We start from the raw sequence: 27431 nt of genomic DNA on the forward strand, positions 1-27431 counted from the left end.
TGCCCACCTCCTTAAACACGCATTCTCGACACCAACTGCCATCAAGTTGCTCTTGTCGAAGTTGATTTTGAGCCCTGAAAGGAATTGGAAGAGAAGAAGGATCCTTTTAATTAAAGTCACATTCTCCTCGTTAGCTGCCAACAGGAAGATTGTGTCATCTGCATATTGAAGATGCGACACAGAAATTTTTTCCATCCCCAGAACAGCCGGAGCCACGAGCTGGAGATCAGTAGCTCTCTCCATCAGGGCATTTAACCCTTCGGCGATGACTAAAAAGAGGAAAGGGGACAACGGATCCCCCTGCCTAAGACCTCGTTCCATTTTGAAGACACCTGTGGATGATCCGTTCACCAGCACGCTGCCTGACGCCGAATCGAGGCATCCCTTCACCCAATTCCGCCATTTCTGATCGAAGTTCATACGACCTAATAAAGCATCAAGAAAATCCCATTGAACGGAGTCGTAAGCTTTAGCAAAGTCGATCTTGAAGAAAATACGACCAATCTTCTTTTTCTTTGCTTCCGCAATTGCTTCGTTGAGAATAACCACTCCATCAAGAATGAACCGACCTTTGATAAAAGCGCACTGTTTGTCCGAGATAATAGACCCCATCACCATTTTCAGCCTCCCTGCAAGGATTTTTGCAATGATTTTGTATAAGCTATTGATCAGGGAGATCGGTCGGAACTCATCCAGCTTCTCTGCCCCTTCCTTCTTCGGAATAAGAACAATGAACGAAGTATTGCTTCCTTTGGGGATCCTCCCGTTCTCGAAAAACTCTTTCAGAACTTGGAGAAGATCATCCTTTACTGTCGACCATGCATTCTTCCAGAAGGAGAACGTGAACCCATCTGGACCCGGACTCTTGTCGCCACCACAGCTCCACACCGCCTCCTTGATCTCCTCCAAATCGAACTCCCTACACAGCCAGTTGCGCTCCTCATCGGAGAGTTTTTTCTTGAGGAAATCATTGGGGAGGTTTGGCAGATTCCGTGTCCTTTTTTTGAAGAAGACTTCGAAGTGTTCCCGGACTTTGGATTTGACCTCCCCTGGATTAGACACCCACTGATTTCCAAAGTATAATCCCAAGATTTCATTCTTTTTCCTTCTCCCAAGAATCGCTCGGTGATAGAATCCCGTGTTAAGATCACCGTTTTTGAGCCACCGAACCTTTGCTTGCTGTTGCAAGACCCATTGTTTGTCTTTCAGCTGTAGGAAAATATTCGCTTGGATTTCATTTCTTCGAATGATTTCAGACTCCTCAATTCCATGCTCTTCATCTTTCTGGTCAAGAGCTTGCAATTCAATCTTCAAAACCTGTATCCTTTCATCAATATTCCCAAAAGTGGATAATGTGTGGGTACAACTAGCTAGTGTATATATATATATATATATATATATATATATATGGATCAATAATGCGAAAACTATCTAGGTTGTCGATAATGAAATTAATCAAATTATATACCAAACTTGCATTTACTTTGATGGATAAATTTATCCATGGAAAATGATGGATAACACAAATTTATGTCTCCCATTTGTTTCCTCATCTTTCGGCCTTCTCTAAAGGCTGTTGTTTTTCATGTTCTCAATGTTGGGGGTACCTTTGGTACCTATGGGATGGTTAATAAAATTCCCTTTTCTGATAAAAAAACACACTCACACACACACAAATTTATGCCTTTAAATCTCTCATTCATTTTCCAATATTTGACACAAAAGAGATGCTCGCCATTTTTCCTTCCTTATTTTCACTTCAAAGATGGATAATATTATCCCTCCATTTTTGGTGTGATAATATTATCCCTTCATCTTTGAAGTGAAAATAAGGAAGGAAAAATTGTGAGCATCTCTTTTGTGTCAAGTGTTAGAAAAGAAATGAAACATTTAAAGGTATAAATTTGTGTTATCCATCTTTTTCCATAGATAAATTTATCCATCAAAATAAATGCAGTAGTGTTTACTCATGTCTTTGGAAACTAATTACTTTCCCAACTATATATTACATTCAAATTCCGACGAGATTATATCCAAAATATACTTGAGAATTTTTAATTTTTTCTTCAATTTTATATCTCATTTTAATTTTTATGTCTCATTTTATGCTTTTCTTCAATTTTAATTTTGTATGCTTTAATTTAATTTATGATTATTAACTAGTGTTCATTCTATTCAATTACGGTATATGATTGTTTTATAATTATTTAATTTTACTTTTATTCAATATTAAGGATGATAAATAAAAAATTAGGGTATATAATTTTTAAAAATTTTATATTTTGTAAATAAAAGTCAAGTATAAATAATAGTGAGACACAATAACACACAATACTATGAAACATTGAATCTCATCCCTATTCAAAATATTTAGTAATTTTAAGGTGACGAGTTGAAATTCACAATGCATCTACCCCTGTTCCACTATAATGCGATAATCAATACGAAATCCACTATAAAAATTAAGAAATGGCACTAAGTAAATTTTGTGTAACATGACCAATAAGCCATCCCAATTAGATAGCTTGACTATATTTATGAACATTTTATCATATTAGTATAATTTGAACCAAAAAGTTTTTAATCATAAAATTATCACTCCCCTTACTAGCTACTTATTACTAATAAAATTGGTGATGATTTTGATATAGTGGAGAAAAGGTCCCACCACTTTATGAGATATGTGGTTGAGATTGAATTTTGGGTAGGTTTTTTTTTTTTAAATAAAGAGTGCTAGTAAGGATAAAATATTAAAGAGGATGGTGGAACCATTGCATTAAACGGAAAGTGACATAATCTTGGCAGACGCCTGATATAATAACTGTGACATAATCTTGGCGGACAGAGTGAGTATTTAGCAGAAAGTCTTTCTTCTAAGTTTTTTTAAAAGAAGTATTTTTTTTTCTTGCATAACAAAATCTTTCTTTCTGGCACCCATGCAGCTCAACTTCATAGAATTTTATGTGTGGCCATTAATTATAATTTTTTTTTTTAATTATAGGCGCCATATATATGCAATTAGGTACTCCATTTAACTAGACGTAAATTAGCCATACGCATAAAAACTTTGTCCCATTTAATATGAATCTACTTCTAGTATGCCAAAAATAAAATTAAAACTTGATCACATTCAAAATAGTACTATGTAAAACCCGTGTCATAATTAGAAGCTGTCACAACATGAATTTTTTTTTGGAGATTAGTCAATCAGATTCATGTGTATTTTGGACATCAAACAGCTGTTTTCTCTGGTCCACTTTGAAAATAAAATAAAATAGATTGTGACAAAAATTTCTTAGTACAATTTGTATATTACCTTGTTGGACTCGCATCTCGTACACCAAGCTACTGTGATATGTTAAATTCCTTTACTGTGATAGAATATTGAGGCTGTAAGGGCTCGTTTGATACTCGGTATGGAATAAGATTTGTATTACGTATACCACATTCGTAGGTGGTATACGGAATCCCTCAAGTCAGTATAATATTTTGGGCTTTTAATTTATAAAGGGTTGTATGTTTCGTATTACTTCTTACCAAACAAGATATTAGGGTGTCATATGTATATTATACACCATAATCACCAATACCAACGTACTGAAGTATTAAAGGCAAAATTAAACTTATAATTTCCCGCTTATTATATTGTAGAAAATGTAGGGTGTTATAAATTTATAAATGTGGGTAATAATTAACTAATTTAGGATATTCGATAATAGTATTCAAATAGAACCTATATCTATCACATTAATGCATATGAGAGATGAGACAAGATCGTTATCTACCATGTGTCTTCTTTCAATTAATATAATTCAAAGTGTAGGAAAATTGTGTCTAGCTATTTACTATTAATTAAGATAGAGCCGACATATAATTAAGTTTCCTCATTCAAAGGATACATCAAATTGATTTATTTGGGTTGTTAGAGCATTATTAATTACCGCCTAATTAATGACATTTTCTCTTAGGACCTTCATTAATTTGGGGGTTTTTTTCCTTAATTTGTTGATGAGTGACAAGGGAAAATTTCGATCACTAAAAATGGTTGATCAGCTTTATATATATATATATGTTATTGCTTGTGTATTGTTCAATCATCATCCATATTTGGTTTTATAGATGTACTTTTTGTACATTTATTTGCTGTTTTCTAGTCAAAATGTGACAATGTACATGAATGATGAATCACAACTAGGCATGTGCTTTGCATTCTTGTGAGATGTGTGTGAGAGAGAGATAAAATATTCAAATATTAGGGAAATAAGTGGTAGTATTTAATCTGTATTTTGATTTTTATAGATTACTTTTAAGTATATAAATAATGAAAAAAATATTCATATCGTGCATTGCACGAGATACGGCTAGTGAATATAGAATATCCACAACACTATTCACTTAATCATGTTGAAGCAAAAGAGATGAACGATGACCATGCATGTACATGTTACATTCTTACTTAATTAATAAACAGTATTCTCTCCATTCCAGTCGATTCGACCTATTTCTTTATGCCACGGCTATTCCAAACCCTTGTTTCTTTAGGGTCCTATTCGATCACCCGTCATACCCCCCTCAAAACCGCCTATATGCAGCTAAGTCTCTTCAAGTACATCGATCTCCCTTTATATAAAACGTAAAAGTCTCTTTCCTTCACCCAAATAAATAATAAAAATAAAACCCTAACTAAAACCCAAAATGACTTAAAATAAATTTAGGAGCGTTCTTGAATTGATGAAACAGAAAAAAATGATTTTCACCAAACTTTTGGGCATGTGCCCAAAAGATAAAAGAGAACACATGAACTCAGCTTTTGATCCCAATATTTGTGTTGTAAAAAACCCAAAAAGAGTATTGCTTGGACCCTCTATCTCCACTTAAAAAAGAATTCAAAAGTTGGAATCATTCAATTTGCAGATATAGCTGAGATTTTATGCTGAATGCAAGACAGCAACACAGTCATCCCATTGCCCCCCACAGGCCATCTATTATAAATAAGTTTTTATTTTTTTATTTAATTATTTACTATACTTAATTAATATTGACATTTTATTATAGCATGCAATTGTAAGCTCTTTAGGTGTATTTAAATTTTGGGCCTCTTTTATACTAATGTTCAACTATGAGTACATATGTGGAGATAGAAAAAATAATGCATGTGTACGACTCTTATACTAATGTTCAATATGTATGTGGAGAGAGATATATAGTTTTCTTTATTCAAATATAAAAGGGACTAAAACAATTGTGTGAGACGACACACACAAAAGAGATAATGTGTTATGACACTTAACAATTTGATATATGATCTACAACGCAAGTTGTAAAGTGAAAGAAAAATGTTACTTTTAACCAAGAAGATGGAAGAAGCAATTGATTATTTGCATATTGAGAGAATTTATCATTATATCCCAACTAGTGATTATAATTTTCTTGGTGCATACTAATTAGCCTATGGAGTTAGGTTAGAAACTCATTTTAAAATATAACACATGAATTTTCTGTGAAACATCATGAATTCGCCGTTAGAAAAAATGATTAATCAAATAAAATGATATTTTTGCCTCCATGAGATTCAAACCCATGACTTCGAATTCATTAAGTGAAATGATGGATTCACCTTAGATTTTATAGATCTAAGGACTATATATATACACACGCGCGCGCGCGCACACACACACAATAATATCAGATATCAATAAAATTAAGTAACACGAGACTGAAACACGAAAAAAGACGTCACGAAAACTATCCCTTTTCCCTCCCTTTACAACTCACATTTTTCTCTTTGGATGCCATTTCGCAAACATGAAAAGTAGATGAAAGAAAGAGAAGTGCAAAGGCAAAATTGGCAACAAAGAAATGGAGGGGAGCGTCGAAATGCAAAGGTTTTATTTCCTTCTTTTTTATTATTGCTTTGTGCATGATAGTGTTTGTGGAGACAAAAGAGTCATCTCTTCAATCATCAACTTAACCATGCATATGTTTGATGCACATTGTTTTTCTTGTCTTAATCAGAAAATAAAAGGGGGGAAAAAAAGCAATTTGGAAAACTTTTTGTTGCAAGAAATTGTCACTTTGTGGGGGAGTTAAGTAGGTCATGATTAATGAGGATTATAGTGCCATTAATTAGGTGATTGTCACAAATGTAACCATTAATCATTATTAGACAAAAACGGCAAATAAATGTATAATGAAATAAAAGAAGAAAGAAAACCTAAAGAAACCTTAGAGTAGTACACAAGTTGTACACTCAATGTGTGAAAATAAATAAATAACATAGAAAATAAATAAATAAATCTTTATATCCATCCGAAATCATGACATGTTATTTGGGCTTGATGACTAGGGCCCAAAACAGCTCTAGGCCCAACAAATTGTTATCAACTTATTCTTAATTTTTATTACCCTATAAATTATACTCATACATCTCAAGAAATTTTATTATTTTCTGTTATATTTTTATAAATAATTTTAAATTAAATAAAATCTCGAGTTTTTTTTTTCTTTTTTTGTTAATAAAATTTGTCATTTAAATTGCTAGAAAATTATTCTAATAATTTTTCTTTCTCGGATTTTAACGGATTATTACAAGATTAAAAAAAAAGACAAATAATTTTTAATTAAATAGAGAAATACTCATATTCGTATCTAAGCTCATAACCAAAAAGAAAAGGTGCAAATAAATTTCTTAGCAGATTTAATAAGTCGGCCCTTTAAACTCCAAAACCGCTAAAATTTGGCCCAAGTTATTAAGCAGCCCATTATCCGGCCCAACTTAGGCAGCCCATTTAAAATATTTCACGGCGCACATTAGCAGAGCCTTTACCCCTCAGAAATCCAGAATGGCGTCCCTCTGCAATCTCGCCATCCTCCCGCCCGCGTCGTTTCCCGCCAAAAAGCCAGTCGCCGGCGGCGCTGCTATCCTGCGCACTCCTCCGCAATTCCTCGCCGCGAGAAAACTCTCTTCAGTAATTCGGAAAGCTATCCAATCTCAGAGTCGGGAGAAGTACGTCTATCCTGACCCCATCCCTGAATTTGCAGCTGCCGTAAGTCCAAACAGTGTTCTCTCTCTTAGAAACAATATTTTTTGTTGAAGATTGCTTGTGATTTGTAGGAGACGGAGAAGTTCAAAGCTGAATTGCTGAAGAAGCTGTCGAAGCAGAAGGAAACCTTCGGCAACGATCTTCGAATGGTTGTCGATGTTTGTGCAGAGGTAAAGTTGCGGCGTTTCTGATTAATCAGTTGAGATTTTTTTTTTTTTTTGCGATTATCATTGAATTTAGGTATGAAATTATGCAATAGCCTTTGGTTATGAAGTTTTCTGCTTTAATCATCACTGTTAATCACTTGATGAGTTTATTTTGGAACCCTAGTTAATGTTGCTTTAAATAGGCAGTAATATGGCAAGTGTGTGTGTGTGTGTTGCGTTGCTGCCTCTTTCTGAATTACTTTGATGATTGAAAATTTCAACCTATTTGGTTTCTTAGCAAATATTAGCAAATCATCACTGATTTTTTTCGATTTCTTGGTGTATAATGCCTGCATTTGCTGATCATGTGAAATCAGAGAAGGTGTTTGTATTCCTTAACTAGGAAAAAGGCTGATTTCATCTGTTTTAGTTATTGCATGTGACTGACTGCATCTTATAATTTACTCGATCTCGTTGGAAGCAGGAAACGGATCATGTGATCATCATCGTGTCAAATTAGGGCAAATAATTTCGATGGCAGTTTCTATGGGAACATGTCTTCTTAAAACAGAGCGATTTCATTAACTGTTTTGCTACGTGTGAAGTTTTCTTGGTGCTTTTACAGTGTTTGATAAAAGTAAGAACAGTGCTAAGATATTGTTTGTTGATTTGTCTGAAATCAGCCTGTTTATCGTGATATCAGATATTCGGTGAATTCCTACATAAAGATTATGGAGGGCCTGGAACATTATTGATTGAGCCTTTCACAGATATGATGTTGGCACTAAAGGATAAAAATCTGGCTGGAGCAGCATTGGCTGCTCGAGCCTCGTTATTGTGGGCACAGAACTATGTCGATCGGGATTGGGAAGATTGGAACTCCAAATCACACGAATGAGTTACAAATCTTCCCCACCTATCTCCATTTTGTGGCACATGATGTTTGGTTAGTTTTACAATGCAAAGAGGGATGAATCGGGGTGTTGAAATTGTTCGCTACTTAAGCTGTACTAGTCAAGAAAGAGGCTCTACTTCAACAGTCTCTTTTAGCTATACAAAAGGATTGTTGCTCCACAAATTTTTTGAGTTTCAAGATTTCATGATTTCATGATTGAGTTGTGTTCCCATCATCTTCTGTGGATTATTACTTTAGCTCCCGAACTCAGAAATGCTCTGTAGAGATGGCTGCCATGATTTGGGCCGTCCTGCAGCAGGATTTGTCGACCCTGATCGTTGTTTGTGTCTGTCGGATCTTCTTGCCTGAAAAAGTAGCAATGCACAAATTATTATGATGCAGAACTATGAATTTAGTTGCTTGTTTTCGTGTTTTTCTATCTGCCCTGGTCGAGAAATGAGGAATACTAACACGTTCAACATATTTTTATCCGTTGCTCCCGAGCTTATATGCTTTGTTTTGATATTTTGCAGAAAGTAGCTGAGGTCATTACCTGATTGTTCTTCTTCGCCATTGCAGATGCTCCCGCCTCGTGCTCAGAACTGGTAACGTGCTTCTCTGAATTCGCCTCCGTGTTTTGATCTGATTCCGACTGGTTTCTCTTGCTTCGTGCGTGCTTTTTTGCTCTGATCACTTTCACAACCTCTGCAACAAAAAGTCTTGCCTAATTTAGGAAAGAGACTAGACCTAATTTTTTTTCGAAAACTAGGAAGCTGAGCATGCAAGAAAAGGCAAACCTTGAGTAGTGACAAGCCGGTAAGCTCTGCCCAGAACTAGAGTATCAGTCGGGCGTAGAAGCTTAACACGCGTGTACCTAACGGTCCTCTGCTCGTCTGAGCTCTCCTGCCCACCACCGGGGAAGGGTAGAGGGATTATGAGAGAGACGTAGTGCCCTGGGTTCGTCTTCATTACTTCGCTGGCTGGGATAGGCCAGTACATCCTCTCCTGCTTCCCACTAGGATGTTGTATCACCAATGCTGCTGCATCTACTGCTTGGCAATTCCCCATCTCTGTGTCTCTCTCTTGCAGTTTGGAATGTTTGTGAGGAAGTGAGAGAGAGAGAGAGAGATAGAGATAAGGAGAGAAGGAAGTGAGAGAAGCAAATGGTCCCTTTCTTAGCACCCACCACTATTCAAAGATTGGTTCTTCACAAAATGCTAACCTTCCTCCCTTCACAGCAGACTTATATATGTGACTTTAAATTTAAAATTTAAATCTAGGAATAATGCATTGATTATTATTGTTATTATGCTATTATTATTATGACTACATACTATAGTGATCATGGGCGCCGGCAGTGATTTTAATCAAGCCACGTGGCCGGCCGCCAATGGTGGTGATTTTTGGTCAAGAATCGAGAGAGGTGAAAAGAGATGATTTTTAGCCGATTATTTTTCATAAAATGTTGGTAATAAAAAAAGTTGGATAATAGTATTCTTGAACACGACCACTTTTGACGGATCAGTTTGTTTCTTTCTTGGCTTCATCAACATTAGTCGTAGTCAAAGAAATGGAGTGTATGTTTGAAGCCCACTTGCTTCATTTATTTATTTTAATTAATTTATTCTAATTTTTATATTCCATAAAACAGAGTTTTTACAGATGGAGGAGATAATTATTTAGCTGAAAACATGGTGTTGACAATATCGATGGTATTTAAAGATATGGGTTTATTTTTCAATAATGCTATTTGGACAAAATTTGTCCGGACAAAATATAGTTAAATACTTTATAAAATAAATTTATTTAAAAGTTTTGATTCAAAATAAAATAGGATTTAGTTAGTTTTATTGTTTTCTTTATATTGTAATTTTTTTTGTAATTTTTTAATTACCTTTTTAATTATTATTATTTTTAAAGTACACAAATTACAAATAAAATAACAAAAAATAAAAAAAATGTTAAAAAATTATGAAAAAATTACAATATAGAAAAAACAATAAAACTAATTAAATCCTTTCAAACTTGAATCAAAATTTATAAATAAATTGATTTTTAAAAAAAATTAATCTTATTTTTGTCCGGACAAATTTTGTCCAAATAGCAATACTCTTTATTTTTACATTTGTTTACAACCGGCCTAATAGTTGTGTTCTCTACGTATGTCTATTCTAATTTTTTATTTTATTTTTCCCAAATAATTGACGTTGAGTTCCCATAATAAAATCTTAGTTCTAGACATTGGAAACATCTAAGTCAACTCTTTGATGTATTTTTCCCTTTAGTTATTTTTTCCCCTCTACCTACCTAACTACTTAACATAAAAATTCCTGTGAAACCAGTTTCATAGTGAAATCGACTTTTCAATGACACTATTTCAACATACAAATGACACTTTAAAGTGTTATTTGTATGTTGAAGTAATGTCATTGGAAAGCCAGTTTCACCATAAAACCGATTTTACAGGAGACCACCTGACTACTTAAAACATACTGATGTAATTCAAATTCATGATATTGCATTTTGTAAATGCTGAATAATGTTTGTAAATTGAGTACTTGAATCTGGTTTAGGTGTTTTAGAGGAAATATAATCTCACAAAATAACATGTAAAAAATATATAACTGAGCCCACACTATTGAATTATCATCATGTAGATGGAGGAATTATTCATAAAAGAGTTTCAGACATGAATTTAATGTACAAAAAGGTGATAATTGATCAAAGTTGATAATTTGGAAAATAATTAAAAAGGTGGTAGTAGTTTAAGATATATTTTAGCCAATTATTATTGAAAAACTTACAATTAGATGTTTCCAAATGTAGGCCAAGAACAGCAACGTCTAGTGGTATATGCACTGCATAATTGTTAGTAGTAATTAAGATTCAAACTCATAAAGCAATCAATACTTGCACAATTATCATTGGCTATCAAGAGCTTTTCCCATTTTTCTTTTCTTAAAATTGTCAAAAATTATGATGATAAACATTAAAGTGAAATCTGTGGTAAGCTAAAAAGTGGGATCTATAATCAGCGTATAGATTTATGCATAAGATGATCCACTAAAATATTAAGCATAATTAAGAGATTATGACTTTTTTAACATGCTCCATTAATACTCCTTTTTATGTGTGGAATAATTATTTAAAGAGTTAATATTAATTTATAAATTGCCTATAATGTGGAGAATAAACTCTGATGTCGGCCACCATTCTCAGTTAATTTCCTCTTTCCTTTTTTAGGTAATTAAGCCCTAATTTCAATACCTAAGAGAGCTTAAACGCAAAGCAAAACCTCTGCTGTTGTCATAAGTTGGGATTTACTATAAAGATTAGTATTATTTTACTATTATTTGAGTTCACAAAAAGTCTACAGCTTCGAAGTGTACGAATTATGTGTTTATTATCTATGTTAGAGCATCCGCATCGCTTTACACGATAGCGATGCGGCCTACTCGAGTAGAGGCGGCATCGTGTAGGGCGATGCAGCCCCCCTTTACACAAGGGCTACACGTTCTAACGTGTAGCCCGATAGCCCCTTAAAATCAGGCGCGTGTGAATTAAAAAAATAAAAATAAAATAAATTCGAATTTGAATTAATTGGCAGCTTTGACTGTCTCGGTTTGCGTGCCATTTTTTGACAGTTCGATTTTTTTTTCCCTCTTCTTTATCTTCTCTTTTCCTTCTTCTTCTTCCTCACTTTCTTCCTTTCTTCCTCTTTCTACAATTTTCATGGATCCACACAACCCAAATTACTATGATTTAAATTGGTGCCCCGATCTATCCGGCGACTATCATCCCGATTTGGAGGGATGTAATGTAACTTGGGGGATGATCCTCCAACCGGCGAGGAGACACCTTCGGCAGCCCATAGTTCCGCCAAACCGAAGAAAGGCAGCCGGAGGAAGGAAATCGCCCACAAGATCCGGCATGACAGGCAGGCGCCGGTGGCGGAGGAGGAGGAGGAGGAGGAAGGAGAAGGCGGCAAGCTCCGAGCAATCATCGGAATACAAAGAGGCATTGGAGCGGTCCGACCAGAACTTGAAAAAAATCACCGCCGAGTACGCCAAGAAGAACGAGCTCATGGAGAGGGAGCTCGATATGCAGCTCCTCAGTTTGGAAACGACGCATATGAGCGATGCACAAAGGATGACCCACGAGCACATGGTCCAAGAAATGCTCAAGCGTCGTGGACTTATCTAGAGTAAGATTTTAATTTATGTAATTTTAATTATGTTTTTAATTTTTTAAATTTTTTTATGTAATTTTTAGGCTTTTTAGTTTAATGGAATTTTAATTATTAGTAAAATGTGTTATTTAAATTTGATCAATTAAATTTAAGTGAAAAACATAAAAATCAAAACTAAAAAAAATTATGTAGGCTATCATGTAATCCCAATGCAGTCTCTTTACACAATGTGGTCCTCCCTCATCAAGTAAGTTATCATGTAACCCCAATGTGGATACTCTAATAAATTGAGATTGTATAGTGTATACACAAACAATCTTAAATCTTACATGTTACATATTTTAAATATTTATTTATTTATTTAATCTTTTTGTAGAAACTAAAACTTGGTATGTAATTAAACTCTAAAATAATTCTACAACTGTTATGTTGCAACTTGCAAACTTAAAAAAGATTATACGTTGAAAAAAAAAAGTTGATAGTGTAGCGTGCGAAAATGTATAATCCTAATTTGGATGGAAAAATATTAATATTTATTATCCCTATTATTTTTAGGTACTAATACTTAATCCCCACCTAACTAGTACTCCCTCCGTTCCAATATAAATGTCTCATAGCTTTTGGACACGAAGATTAAGAAATATGTAGAAAGTAGATAAAGTGGTTAATGAAAATTATTTAAATATTAGGTATAGAGAAATAATATATTGCCAAAAAAAGAATAAGAAATTTATATTGGAATTTGGGACGTCCCATTATGAAAAGTGAGACATTTATATTGGGACGAAGGGAGTATTTAACATCCGGTGCAGCAAATGAGCTCCTAAGTGTGCACCAAAGGTTAACATGATTTTCTAGTTTATTCACACACCTATAAGATTTCATTGGGGGTCAAATTTAACGTAATTATTAATTAGATTTTATATTGAATTGGTATTGATTGTTGTTTTTATATCAACATTGTTGGAAATATGAGAGTAATTCAAATTTATGAATAGTTCTGATTGGTTCTATAAATTAATTGATTTCAACTGTTGGTTAAAAGATCTTCGACTATTTTCACAAACACACATAACATATATATATATACTATAATTTATCTTCAAATATATCTCTCTCACACACGTATATCGTTGAGATAGGAATTGAAAACTAGTAAAGTATAAAATTGCATGTTATCAATTAAATTTTCTCGAAGTAGTATGTATACATAACCGATCATCTACCCATCGTGGGCAAGAATAACGTGCCTACCACTGATGTGACAATTAGAGTAAGATAATTTTAATTAGAGTAATATTTATTAATTTTTCTTTCTAATTAACATTGCCACATGAGTGATGGGCACGTTATTATTGCTAGGTGATGAGTTCCGAGTATGTATATATAAGTGTGTGTGTGTGTGTTAATTCACATGTGTAAACAAATAACAAAAGAATTGGGTGAAATATTGAATATGTAAGCCATGTGGGATGTTGGGATCTCACTTCCAAAAACATTAAATGATGAATTTGACAATCTACGGTCCAAACATGGCCTTAATTGGGACAACAAACATTTTATATTCAATGAAATATTCTTATTTTCTAGTGACCAGCAAATTCATATTAAATGCTGAGAGCCTCATTTTTCTACTGTTGGGACACATTATAAATATAGGGGGATTCCCCCAAAAAAACGTCCCTTTTCCCTTGTTAGTATTTTATAAATTCATATATTTGAATTTCGTCCAATTAATTCATCAAACTATTTTTATAACGAGAAAATTCGACAATCGTCGTCTTCGATGTGTATTGGATAAACTCTGATGTATTTTTGTGCAAGAACTTGCAAATTAATAATAACACACTAATGGTAAAATTTCACTTTGAGAACCAGGTACAATAGACTCGATTTAAAAAGCGCTGATGTTATTTGAACGTGAGACATTCGGCCTGAGAGTCTCAGGGACTAATTTTGACCTATGGCTATGGATATGGGCATAACATAAATTGTTATGACTTGTTTGTTTGTTTGTGGAATTTAAAAATCATTCTAATTTATGGTTTGCTTCTTTGCACCTAACAAATGGAGGTTGATGGCTATTTTAAGATAGATTTCAAAGTAGCTTTCTTTACATTCTTTTTCTTTTGTTCAGTGTATCTCAATGAATGTCCAAACACAAAACATTAATAAATTCAAATGTTTTGTTAACGAAGGAAGAAGATGACAAGAAGTTTGGTATCATTTGGATTTGTTGTGAAGAAAAAAATTATGTGCATTTAGACTAAGTATAGCTTTATACTACTATTTATAATTAAAGTGAGGTTTTATTTTATTTCCAATACGTGACGCACAATAATAACAATAGAAATGTATTTCAACTGCTTTTTGTTAACTTTAAAATATCTTAGTTTCTTGACTCTAAATAATGAAATGAAATTGTAATGGATTTTCTTTTAAAAATAATGGTATAACCCTAATCATGAAAGTGACATTAAGCCCAACTTTATAATCCACCAATTAAAGTATTGTTATGCATTGTATTTCAATTTGATAAAATACAAAACGCGTTACAAAGATAATTTGATAGATTTGAGAATAGATTTATGCGAGTTGCAATCTCTAGTTAATCCTCTGATTCTTCTCTTCCATTTGATTCTTGAACAAGCTCGAAGGTTATTGAAATACTTGATTTGATGACGCCAATCCAAGGGACTTAAGTCATGATTTTGGATTGAACGTTGAACTTGATTTGATTTGAGAAGAACGTCCTTAGAATTTGTAAGAACGCCTTGAAGCTTTGGGACTTGGTTGATTTGATTTGAGGAAAATCGTTCTTGGAATTTGTAAGAACGCCTTGATCACTTGAAGATTTGAAGAAATACTTGAAGATTTGAAGATAATTGAATACTTGAAGATTTTGAATGCTCAAACACTTGAAGATTCGAAGGATACTTGAAGATTTGAATGCTCAAATACTTGAAGATTCGAAGGAGACTTGAATGTTGCCTTGAAAATCTTGAAGATTTGAAGGATACTTGATGAATACTTGAAGACTTGATAGAATTCTTGAACTCCTCAATCTTCCACTTCAACTTGTGATACTAGAGAGAATTCCTTATGCTCTTCGATCTTCCGCTCCTTCACGTTCTGATAATGAGCACCCCAACACCTCTATTTATAGATTTTAGAGATGGGCTTCGTGGGCTTTATGGGCTTTGGGCCTTCATGCATGGGCCTTAGGGCTTTAGGTGTCCATAAGCCCATTAATTCATTTATATTAAATATTAATTATATATCTATTTAATTTAGGAATAAAATCCCATTTAATAAAATAGAAAATATAATTGAATATTTAATTCATGAATTTACACGTGGCATGATTTAATTCGACGACAAATTTAATTGTCTACAAATTGCCCCATCGAGACTTGTTTATAGACGAAATGCCTTTGGTAATAGACGAGTCTCGAAATTTATTTTGATAGTTTAAACTCTTATCGAGGAGTTCTTGCATGATTTGAATTTTGTAAATAGTTTATACTCGTATTTAGGAGTTCTTCATTTGATTTTGGAATTTTAAATAGTTTATACTCGTATTTAGGAGTTCTTGAATTTCTTTGAATTTATAAATAATTTATACTCGTATTTAGGAGTTCTTGAATGATTTGAATTTTGTAAATAGTTTATACTCGTATTTAGGAGTTCTTGAATTTCTTTGAATTTATAAACAGTTTATACTCGTATTTAGGAGTTCTTGAATTTCTTTTGAATTTATAAATAGTTTATACTCGTATTTAGGAGTTCTTGAATTTCTTTTGAATTTATAAATAGTTTATACTCGTATTTAGGAGTTCTTGAATTTCTTGAACTTTGTAAATAGTTTATACTCGTATTTAGGAGTTCTTGAATTTCTTGAACTTTGTAAATAGTTTATACTCGTATTTAGGAGTGCTTGAATTTCTTTGAATTTATAAACAGTTTATACTCGTATTTAGGAGTTCTTCAATTTCTTGAACTTTGTAAATAGTTTATACTCGTATTTAGGAGTTCTTGAATTTCTTTGAATTTATAAACAGTTTATACTCGTATTTAGGAGTTCTTGAATTTCTTTTTTTTTTTTTTGCGTTGGATTAAACTTTTTTTTTTTTTTTTTTGGAAAAATATAATAACCATTATCCAGCTTTCTAACCATTCGCTTCCACTGGCACAAAAATAGATTACATTATATATACACACTAGCCCCATGAAAAAAAGGGTCCCCAAATCCACTACCAAAATTAGCATATCCCCACCACTAAATTGCTTTCATCACATCACTAACCCATATGATACGGGAAAGCATCGCATATTTTGACATTTTTACCTTTACTCCAGCTCCACTAATCGAAATGGAATGAAAATTACAAAGTTTGGATCGGATTTTACGATGGGGGGTTAGACTCCGGTTTCACGAGTGGAACGGTGTCCGGAGACTGAGCGTGGTAGATTGCGGAGGCGAGTGATATTGGCATAAGGCAGAGTGCCTTGGATTGAAGAAATTGCATTGCAGCACCCACATTTTCTTCCATAAGCTTAGCAACCTGTCGTTCTGTACTATCATTTGACCACTTCTCCCAAGCTGGCTGCGTTCCACTTTTAGCTTCATTCTCATACATGTGCTTGTGTTTTCTTTATTAGCTTTAATTTGAGAATTTGCTGGCTACTGCAAGGTTGAGTTCTACTTTTGGCCAACTTTAAATGTAGTCCCTTTTAAGCTTTAACAGCTTGTTTTGAAGGGCCGTTCATAGTTGGAAGAATAGCTGGAACTCCACTCTTCGTACACTGGCAGCTAGATTTAGGGATTTGGTAGCTAGGATTTTTGGTGAGAAGTTTGCCTATAAATAGAGACAATATTGCCACTCTTCCTCATTCACCAATTCCCTTAGCAGTAGCAAATACTCCTTTACTCAAAAACATGCAAAGTTGCAAACTTGCATTTGCTCAATTTTCTTGAAATCTTACAAAGCAGATGCAGAGAAAGCTATGTATACCTTTCTTCATGGCAGTTTTGGAACCCCTGGCCCTCGGATTCGAAGCTTGTTTTGCCCAGTCGAAGTTCTTGATCCCCGTATCTACGTCTCAAGGCTCAATGGCTTATCAAGAAGCTCGTCCTCAGCAGCAAACCTGCCTGATCCACGGCTCATCTTGCCAAACGAGCCAACTGTTGATAGGCTCTTGAAGCTGCTGCTTCCCTCACTCAAATTGCGCGACCTCCAAGACTTGCGTGGCTTTGAGGAGTTTGAGGTCACGCTCAATATCATTCTCGACTCTGAGCTTAATCACGACAAGCTTGACTATGTTGCTCCTGCAGAAGGGGCAAACCGGCACAGTATCGGTGGTGGAAAAGGCGTGAGTTTCGGGACGGCGAAGGAGCCATATCGGCAACGACGGGGCTGTGCTCCCTCGAGGTACGCTTCTATGCAGTCTCGCCTTCAGTTTTGCACAGTCGTTGGCTTCTTTTAGCGGGCGCGGCAGCTGCTGTAACGGGCTTGGACGCGATGACGTTATTGTCTAAGGCGGTATTTGGCTTCGGCTTTGTAGTAGTCTCCAGCTTCTTCTCAGCGGGCGTAGCAGCGGGTTTTTAGGGAGAGAAGGGCGGCATCGAGCGACAATTCATGGGCGATTTCAGACTTCAACGGCGGCATACAGTGATGACAGAGGGGATGTAACTGCGCAGCGGCGGCGCCAACAACCGGGACGCGACTTCGCCGGATTTCAGAGACTGAGAGGACGGCAGCGGGAGTGGCTCCTTCGGTGGGGCTGAGTTGGAAGGCAGCGGACCGTTTTCAGAGGCGAGATTTTGAGTGTGTACACAGCGAGTTGGTCTTTTCGCCGCCGTTCGCCGGAGATCCAGAGGAGGTCCGCAGTGGCGCTCGGTTGCCGGAGAAGAGAGAGATGATGGTAATCAGTACAGATCACTCTCCTTGTGTGTGTGAATCACACAGTCTGAAGTCGGGTAGGAAACGCAGGTCAGCAGGTAGCCCTCCTGCATCTGTTTGTCGTCTAGGAACGAGCCATCGGACTGGTCGACAGCCCCCGACACCATTTTCCCAGCACAGGTGGAGCATGCTCCAGCCCTGCATGAGTATGGGAGTTCAACTCCAGCTGACTCAGCAGAGTCGAGGATGTAGCAGTCGTCGGGTGCCTCAAACTCGCACTCAGCACCATCCGGCCCAACCAATTTCACCTTGTACACAGCCATGGCAGTTGCCTTGAAATCCGGCTTTGCCTTCAAGCCAAAGATTCTAGAGGTGCTCTTTACGGAACCCAGAGATGACGGTATCTTGACAAAGGCGCTTGTGGTTTGGCATCGAGGCGCACTTCCAAAGATGGCAACTGTGGGAAGCCTTGCAGTTGCCATGTTCCGTTCTCCTGAAGCTGTGAAGTGAGAGAGAAAGACGCAATGCCTCTTTGAGTTGGGTGCAGCGCAGCAGGCAGTGCCGTTGAGAAGTGTAGGCTGCGGATTTCGTCCGAGGAGAAGAGGGAATTCACAAATCAGCCTTTGGTTGGATTTGTGTTGGGCCTTCTTTTGGTGGGGCTTTGGGCTTCATTGCTGGGCTTCTTTAATTTGTAGAAAGGCCATCTTAAATTACACTAAGCCCATTTCTATAAATCAAATAAATCGGGCCCAATTTTGGAAACAAAGTATGGCCCAAGTTTTGAATTGATTTTTTTTTAATCAAACCATTTATTGTTATTCAATAATTTGTATTCACTTTTTTTTTTTTTTTTTTTTTTTTTTTTTTTTTTGCAGCTGGTAGCAGCGAAAGCTTGGTGATGGCGATTTTGGAGGGTTATGTTCAAGATTGGCGCAGTCTTATCAACCAACTTCATGGCGGATTTTGTCCCAAACGAGATGCTTTGAGTATTTGCAAAGTTTGGAATCTATTGTTATTTTTCTTCCCGTCTTGACATCTCCATTAGCCCGACTAAAGACCATCCTCAGAGAGTTTATCCAAAATCTGGCGGCAGCTCATCTAAGACCTTATTTGAGTGATGTTTACTTTGCACTTCAGGTGGTTCAATTGGCTTTTAATCAGATTTCGGGTGCGCTCGGATCTGGGCCATTGTGAGTCCAACCTTTGAAGATTGCTGGTTACATCTTCTCTTTGCGCGCATTCGAGCAGGCTAGATGACTCAAAGGTGTGAACGTGTATTTCCACTCCACAAATAGTTTCAACTTTAGAGAAGTGAAGTTGTTGATGCATAGCTGACCTCAACGCCAGATGACTCAATTCTTTGACAGGTCTTGGGTGCGCTCAGGCCTGGGATTGTTTGAATCTGGTTTGAGTGAGGTTGTTGTTATGTTTGGCATCTCACGAAGTTGGGAGAATTCTGCACAACGGCTCGAGAAGATTGAGTCTTCTCTTCTTGATGCTTAAGCCAAGGAGAATGAAGCCATCGTCAGAATTGCTTTGATTAAGGAAGAGCTTGTTATGATAGAGATGTGGGAGATGGAGATGATGTTGTTCTTCAACCAAGATAGTGCCTCCTTTCATATTGTCTGAGGTGCAATCCAAGAATTCAAAAGAGAGTTTGACAAATATAAAGTTGCACCTATTGATGAGGAAATGCTGCGGAATTTTGAAGACTTCAGAGTCACTTTTGATCTCTGCTCAGATAACTTTGGAGGATCAAGACCCATTTGCTTAGTATTGGTGCAAACCGCAGTTTCTATCATTTCTCTCTTGATGATTCTTATTTGGTTTGTGATGGATATTTTGTCATCTTCTCCAAATGCTTGTGCTTCTTTTGATGGCTTGATTTTCTTCCCAATTTGAGATATATTCGGCTTCACATAATCAACTTAAATCATAACTTGATGATATAAATTGAAAAGAGTCAAACACAACTTATGACTGAACTTAGAAATTATCTAAGCTACCTACGTACCCTTTTGAAAGGGATCAAGTCAAAACGTAGTTCATAGGATCAACAAGTGTTTGAGATTGGGTGCCGTGCACAGTTTATACTCATACGGGCCAGGAGTAACATGCAGTTTAGGCTCGTGCGTCAAGGAGCTGTCTTCATATGCTCCATTTTGTTGTTTTTCTTCATTGTTTTGTGGCTTTTCATCTAACTCATCTTTTTTGGCTTTTCTGCTTTTCTATTTTTTTTTTGGCTTTTTTTTTTTTGCTTTTCTATTTTTTTTTTTTTTGAACTATATACATATGCACATGCTTCAACTTCTATTCTACCACCCTTCAAGGATAGTAGTACTTCAAGAACTTTCCGTTGAGAGTGATAACAATTGGCCTCCTTGCAGCGAGGGTCATGTCTCCAATTTGAAAAGAGGGCGCTCGCACTGCTTTGTTGAAGGATCTTGAAGGAAGAGCTTGATAGTATTCCAATTTTTGCTGGACTTCTAGTCTCTCTTCATCCAGAGTTTCCAGTTCTTTGGGGCTTAAGTGCGAATTCTCTTCTCCAACGACCATTTTCTCGCAGAAGGTGATATGGTTTGCTGTGACATCGTCTTCATCTTTTCGGCGAGGATCTTTGCAATCAAAACACGTCATTATGCTTTCATTTCTCTGGCGTATGAAGGCTATATTCTCTGCAACGCTTGTTGTGATAACACCACTTCTAACGAGACTTGCAATTTCACGACGCACTTGACTTTGAGTAGTATGAGGAAGAGAAACTGGATTACTAGCACTATTAGTAGTGTAGTAAGAGGAAGTCACACTTTCTCTATCTTCTTGATCTATGGCATCTCGTGTGAAGATGGTGGTCTTCATTCGAGCTTTCATTTCTTTCCCACATGACATAATCAAAGTGGTGTATCTCTTCATTCGAGGAGGGATCAAACTTCTCCATTTCTCTGTTATGTGCAGTTCATCACTCCCTTTTGTCTTGCTTCGTTTCCATGATGTACCTTTGCCAAGTCTTTTAAAGACAGATACTCGTTGAGCTTCTCCTCTACCCATCCTTTTGAAAACAGAAACCGTTTGAATGTTTGAAGATTCCAGGGTTTGTTGGGTGCTAGTATAGTTAGTGGCAGCTCTTTTGATGGCGATACGAACGGGACTCTGCACTGTATATCCCAAACCTGCTTTGGAGTTTTGGCCTGCGTTATCAGTCTTTTCCAAATGAGACCTTGACATAGAGTTTTCTTGGGGATTGTATCCAGCATTCACGAGGAGTTTATATGCCTTCGGACCAAAGTGCTTTGAGAGTTCTTTGTTTGAGAGATCTTCATGCTCTGTGATGCCACTTCGCTTTGGTCGGACAAACCCATCAAATGGTTGGAGAATTGGCTTCTTGGCATCAATCTTCGTTAAAGGCATGGTGAATCCTTCCATCTTCAGAAAAGATTCTTCCTTCTTTTTCTCCTGGCAAGATCTCAACTCGTCATGTGATGTATCATCTTTCACCATTGAGACTTTGGTTCTTTCCAAATAGAACTTAGCATCAGCAAAATGTGACTCTGCTTCCGTAAACGGCTTTTGATCACCAACCATTTTTCTTACGGTGCCATTTTGATAGTACTTGAAGCATTGGTGCAATGTAGAAGGAATAACACCATTTTCATGAAGCCATGGTCGACCCAGAAGCATATTGTAGGACGTCTTAGCATCGATAACATGAAGCAACGCCGTCGAATCCATGTCCTGCATCAGCAATCGCAGCCTTATAGTTCCAAGAGCTCTTTGCCCTTCATGGTTGAAACCTTGGATCATCAATCGACTGTTTGACAACTCATCTACTTGGATTCCCAATTGCTTCAAAGTCCTTAGTGGCAAAATATTGACCGCCGAGCCTCCATCGATGAGAATTCGATTGACCTTTTGCTCCTGTGTATAACAACTCACGAACAATGGCCTGTTATGAGGTTCAGATCCAAGCTGCAAGTCTTCATTGGACAATGTGATTGCCAATGCATCATCGTCTTCATCCATATTTAGCTCAGGTTCTTCATCTACTTGATTGGATGTATCATACAGAGCTCCAATACCTTCTATTATGTCATTCAAGTCGGTGGAGACCATATTTACAGCAGTATCATCTTCTTCAAGAGATATTTTCCCTTCTCGAGCTAACCTCATGACCCTGTCTTTGAAGATGAAGCAATCATGTATGGGGTGCCCAACCAGACGATGGTATTTGCAGTAACTTGGATCGTCTGTCCTCCCTGCTTCATTTGGTCGCTTCATTTCTGGCAACTCGATAAGCTTTTCTTTTAGCAGGTCATCAAAAATTCCTGAAACATCAGAGTCTAAGAATGGATATTGTTTTTGTTGCATTTCTTTCAAGGTAGGTCTTCCTTGCCCCACGTCTCGGGAAGAGTTCTGATTGTCTCGTGGAATATTCTGGTTGCCTTCTTGACCAGCTTCTCTCTTTAAGAATTTCACCGAAGTTGCCTTAATCGCCATGGATTCTTTCTTTGGTGTTTCATCGGATGGTTTGCTTCCTTTCTTGAATTCTGGCTTGAATTTACGAGGTTCTCGGATGGGTGGTTCTTCGATCCCGCTTGCCATCATGCTCAACTCCATGTCATGAGCTCTTGTAGCAAGTTCTTCAAATGTTCTAGGCTGGATTCCTCGCAGGATGTATTGCAAGCCCCAATGCATCCCTTGAATACACATTTCGATGGCAGATGATTAAGACAATCGATCCTTGCAGTTGAGACAAAGGTTTCTCCATCGGTTGATGTAGTCAATGACTGGCTCTTCTTTGAATTGACGTGAACTTGTGAGCTCCACCATGCTGACAGTTCTTCTAGTGCTATAGAAGCGGTTGAGGAACTCATGCTCCAGTTGTTCCCAACTATCAATTGAGTTTGATTCTAAGTCGGTGTACCAATCAAAGGCATTACCTTTCAATGAGCGAACAAACTGTTTGACCAAATGATCTCCATAAGTACCAGCGTTGTTGCATGTTTCAATGAAATGAGCCACATGTTGTCTTGGATTTCCTTTGCCATCAAACTGTTGAAATTTTGGTGGTTGATAGCCAAGAGGCATCCTCATACTGTCAATTCGCCGAGTATATGGCTTGGAGTAAGTTAACGATGACTTGGAGCTTCCATCGGAGTTATTCTTCATTGTTGCTTCGATGAACTCTTTGAGTTGGTCAATGGGAATGAGGCCACTAGACGAGAAGAGAATGTCTTTTCCTGAAGGCCTTTTTCCATCACTCTTTGATTTGTCTTTGGAGATTTCTTCATCGTTATTCTCTCCATCTTCTTCGCTTTCTTCGCCTTCCCTATCGTTGTTGGCGTGGCTTGAATCTCCTTTTTCTCCTTTAAGCTTTGCAATCTGGGCATCTTGCTCTTGGATGTGCTTGGTTAGAGATTCAACCATCTTTGTTAAGTTCAAGAGTTGTTCCTCCATGGTGGAAGTGTTTGTCATCATGACACTTGCATGGAGTTGATAATTTTCAGTGGGGAATGTGAAGCTTCTCTCAGAGTTGTTATCTTCTTCATGGATAGATGGAAGATGGAAGATCGGCTTGGACACTCCTTGCATCGATTTCGATTTGCTTCGCATAATCATACCCACACTTGCCGAAGAAGCTTTGGATGAAGCTGGAGCAGCTGCATTTGATTGAGTAGACATCGTTCAAGATTTTTGGTGAAGAGTAGAGATGAGAGGTAGAGAAGTCCCACCGGGCGTGCCAAAATTTGTAAACACAAATTTTTGTATTTCAATTTGATAAAATACAAAACGCGTTACAAAGATAATTTGATAGATTTGAGAATAGATTTATGCGAGTTGCAATCTCTAGTTAATCCTCTGATTCTTCTCTTCCATTTGATTCTTGAACAAGCTCGAAGGTTATTGAAATACTTGATTTGATGACGCCAATCCAAGGGACTTAAGTCATGATTTTGGATTGAACGTTGAACTTGATTTGATTTGAGAAGAACGTCCTTAGAATTTGTAAGAACGCCTTGAAGCTTTGGGACTTGGTTGATTTGATTTGAGGAAGATCGTTCTTGGAATTTGTAAGAACGCCTTGATCACTTGAAGATTTGAAGAAATACTTGAAGATTTGAAGATAATTGAATACTTGAAGATTTTGAATGCTCAAACACTTGAAGATTCGAAGGATACTTGAAGATTTGAATGCTCAAATACTTGAAGATTCGAAGGAGACTTGAATGTTGCCTTGAAGATCTTGAAGATTTGAAGGATACTTGATGAATACTTGAAGACTTGATAGAATTCTTGAACTCCTCAATCTTCCACTTCAACTTGTGATACTAGAGAGAATTCCTTATGCTCTTCGATCTTCCGCTCCTTCACGTTCTGATAATGAGCACCCCAACACCTCTATTTATAGATTTTAGAGATGGGCTTCGTGGGCTTTATGGGCTTTGGGCCTTCATGCATGGGCCTTAGGGCTTTAGGTGTCCATAAGCCCATTAATTCATTTATATTAAATATTAATTATATATCTATTTAATTTAGGAATAAAATCCCATTTAATAAAATAGAAAATATAATTGAATATTTAATTCATGAATTTACACGTGGCATGATTTAATTCGACGACAAATTTAATTGTCTACATGCATTTATGTGGTATTGGTTATTTTTGGAAAATCACACTTAATACTTGGAAATGTCATGTATATGTAACAAAAATTTCTCAAAATAATTGTAATTTTCCCTTTCTTTTTCCTACTTCATCTCATGTATATAATTTGCACTAATAATAATAATAATAATAAAGCAATTCTATTTTGCACTAAATTATCCAAGCATATGCCAAGATATATAATATAAAATACAGGATGTTTGTATTTCTTGTTGAGAAAAAACAATATATAAACTAATCCACAAAGAATCTATCTTTAATTATGTCGATCATCTCTCGCGTGACATAAAATAATTGATTAATTATTGGAAAGAGACTTGGGTCCATGAAGTAAAATTATACACTATTAAGTGTGTATAAGTTTATGGAATTCTTCTTCTATTTCTTTTGACCAAGTTATGATTATCTTCTGATTTAAGAAAAAATATCTACGATTACTTTGTAATCATTATGTTACTGGTCAACTAGCAGGCGATCAGCTCGAGAAAACGATCCAAAACTTTATCATTGTCCAAGTAAACAAATATAGCAAGAAGCAACAATTTAAATTCATAATCGATTATGTTTTTGTAATTTGAATTCAAACTCACATATATTGTGGCATATTTATAATCAATTTGTTGGTGTTAGATCCAAATATAATCATCTTATGAATCTTGATATGTAAGATGAGTTTACAAAAAAATTATGTGTGTAGATATATATACAGGGCCAACCCTGTATCTCACAAGGTCCTAAGTATAAATTAAAAAATGGACCCTTATAATTTTCTTTTATATTGACGATATAATAATGATATATTAACACAATCGTTTTTAGCCAATTATTCAAAAGAGTTTACATTTTGCATATTAGCATATGTTTTGGAATTCTATTTTATTGTTATATATAGGGAAGGGCTGCCGTGAAAACACTTCTTAAAATAAAAATAAAAATAAAAACGTTTTTCAATGTACGAATTCTATGTCGAACACGTATGAATTCATCCAGCAGGGTTATGAATTGTGAAAAATAAATTTTTGCTACCTTTGGGATTCGAACTCAGGACCACAAATTCATCCAACAGGGTTACGAATCCACCATAGATCTTGATGATCTAAGGGCTTAAAATTATTTATATTTTAAGAAGTGTTTTCATTTTAGCCCATATAATGGGCCCCCAAAAATTTGGGGCCCTAGGCAGCAACATGTTGATCATGTGTTAGGTACGGACTTGTATATATATATATATATATATATATATATATATATAGAGAGAGAGAGAGAGAGAGAGAGAGAGAAATGATGCAATGAAAATTGAATAAATAAGTCAATATATAGGATCGAATAAGCTGCTTGTAATCCACGAATAATCATTCACCTTGGGTTCAAATCCTAGAAGAGGCAAAAATTCACTAGTTAACTGAATTACAGTTATTTGCATTACAAGCAACTTATTCAACTCTATACACTAGCTTATCCGTTATTCTCTTTTCTCACAAAAATAATCAATATCACTATAACTTAACCCTACATATACTCGTCTAAATACACAAACTTTAATGTGTTAATAGGCAAAAATGCCCTTTTCTTATAAACACTTGTAAAAATGTCCTTTTTCACTTATGAAAAAGGGCATTTTTACAAGTGTTTATAAGAAAAGGGCATTTTTGCAAATGCCTCAACTTTAATCTACCCTCATTTTACTCATGAACTAAAAATTTTATCTCTATGAATACAAACTTTCATTTTTTTTTATAATTTTCACACGATTTGCTCTTTGTATACTTGATTAATTCTTTTTATTTTCACTCTATACTTATATATGAAACTCAAACTATAGTCTCTTCTATTAAAAATTTGTACATCTATTGCTGCACGTGACAACACATATTTGTGGAGTATTATTCTAAAGCATACTCGATAAGACATCAACATGAACCTATCCACATGTCATATGTTGCTACAAACACAACCCCATCTTTCATGTTGAAAACATAGTCCATCAACCACATTTGCAACCAAAATTTAAAAGTGTAAAAAGCATGGGACAACTCGACATCTCTTTTCCAAAATTTCACCCTACTTACCCACTCAAAAAGCACCATTCCACATAGGCAACATTGGCTTCTAGTGGCCAATTGTCGAATGAACGCATAAATTTCATCACCACCTTTTTAAATTGAGTCTGACGTATAAATAATCTTCGATACAATAAGAGCATCCGCAATGGGGTTACATGATAGCCTACTTTATGATGGGGGACCACATGGTGTAAAGATGCTGCAGTGGAGTTACACGATAACTTACATGATAATGGCGCGTGTGAAACACGCAATGAACAAATGGGCTACACGATAGAACGTGTAGCCCTCGTGTAATGTTCTCCCGCAATGGTTACACGATAGCACATTTACACGATAGGGCTATCGTGTAACCATTGTGAGTGCTCTAATAATTTATTCTTCTAAATCAAGTATGTCGTAGAAATTATTTCGATATAATGATAATTTATCGCGTATACATTCAGATAGTGATTGCGGGTTTTTCAAATTTTTAAGTGGTAAAAAAAATTGCACGAACTAATGAGAATTTAAAGGTGACATATTTTG

The 27431-nt window shown here is 35.9% G+C and overlaps 3 protein-coding genes across 10 annotated transcripts; 1 reads left to right on the forward strand and 2 right to left on the reverse strand.

The window, feature by feature from the left end:
• The first annotated feature begins 6755 nt into the window (after positions 1-6755).
• On the forward strand, positions 6756-12381 carry LOC131025271 (protein PLASTID REDOX INSENSITIVE 2, chloroplastic-like). 8 transcript variants are annotated; one of them, XR_009102122.1, is made up of 5 exons: positions 6807-7046; positions 7115-7213; positions 7893-8087; positions 8618-8689; positions 9736-9788. XR_009102122.1 is itself a non-coding variant. In XM_057954969.1 (4 exons), the coding sequence occupies exons 1-3, from the start codon at positions 6843-6845 to the stop codon at positions 8639-8641; spliced, it is 327 nt and encodes a 108-aa protein (XP_057810952.1). In that variant the 5' UTR covers positions 6756-6842; the 3' UTR covers positions 8642-8689; positions 11328-12381. The 8 variants fall into 8 exon arrangements, 6 of the variants coding, with proteins under 6 accessions (XP_057810952.1, XP_057810950.1, XP_057810949.1 ...); XR_009102121.1 differs by lacking the exon at positions 9736-9788 and adding an exon at positions 8854-9390; XM_057954969.1 differs by lacking the exons at positions 7893-8087; positions 9736-9788 and adding an exon at positions 11328-12381 and having other exon boundaries at positions 6756-7046.
• On the reverse strand, positions 7945-9298 carry LOC131025270 (uncharacterized). The gene is made up of 3 exons (XM_057954962.1): positions 8882-9298; positions 8638-8789; positions 7945-8449 (listed from the first exon to the last, which is right to left on the reverse strand). Exons 1-3 carry the CDS (start codon positions 9150-9152, stop codon positions 8339-8341), a joined length of 534 nt encoding a protein of 177 aa, XP_057810945.1. The 5' UTR covers positions 9153-9298; the 3' UTR covers positions 7945-8338.
• A 5787-nt stretch (positions 12382-18168) lies between the features above and the next one.
• On the reverse strand, positions 18169-18755 carry LOC131025272 (ferredoxin, root R-B1-like). Its single transcript, XM_057954970.1, has one exon. It carries the CDS (start codon positions 18656-18658, stop codon positions 18203-18205), a length of 456 nt encoding a protein of 151 aa, XP_057810953.1. The 5' UTR covers positions 18659-18755; the 3' UTR covers positions 18169-18202.
• Positions 18756-27431: the final 8676 nt, after the last annotated feature.

The sequence above is a fragment of the Salvia miltiorrhiza genome, chromosome 5 (assembly GCF_028751815.1).
Source record: "Salvia miltiorrhiza cultivar Shanhuang (shh) chromosome 5, IMPLAD_Smil_shh, whole genome shotgun sequence".
In the NCBI taxonomy this organism is placed as follows: Eukaryota; Viridiplantae; Streptophyta; class Magnoliopsida; order Lamiales; family Lamiaceae; genus Salvia; species Salvia miltiorrhiza.

Coding starts and splice junctions, on each gene's coding strand:
- LOC131025271 (XM_057954963.1), top strand. CDS start 6,843: ATGGCGTCCCTCTGCAATCTCGCCATCCTCCCGCCCGCGTCGTTTCCC. Junction 7,047..7,114: donor TCCCTGAATTTGCAGCTGCC/GTAAGTCCAAAC, acceptor TGTGATTTGTAG/GAGACGGAGAAGTTCAAAGC. Junction 7,214..7,892: donor TTGTCGATGTTTGTGCAGAG/GTAAAGTTGCGG, acceptor TCGTGATATCAG/ATATTCGGTGAATTCCTACA.
- LOC131025270 (XM_057954962.1), bottom strand. CDS start 9,152: ATGGGGAATTGCCAAGCAGTAGATGCAGCAGCATTGGTGATACAACAT. Junction 8,790..8,881: donor CCGGCTTGTCACTACTCAAG/GTTTGCCTTTTC, acceptor TTTTTGTTGCAG/AGGTTGTGAAAGTGATCAGA. Junction 8,450..8,637: donor TGGCGAAGAAGAACAATCAG/GTAATGACCTCA, acceptor CTACTTTTTCAG/GCAAGAAGATCCGACAGACA.
- LOC131025272 (XM_057954970.1), bottom strand. CDS start 18,658: ATGGCAACTGCAAGGCTTCCCACAGTTGCCATCTTTGGAAGTGCGCCT.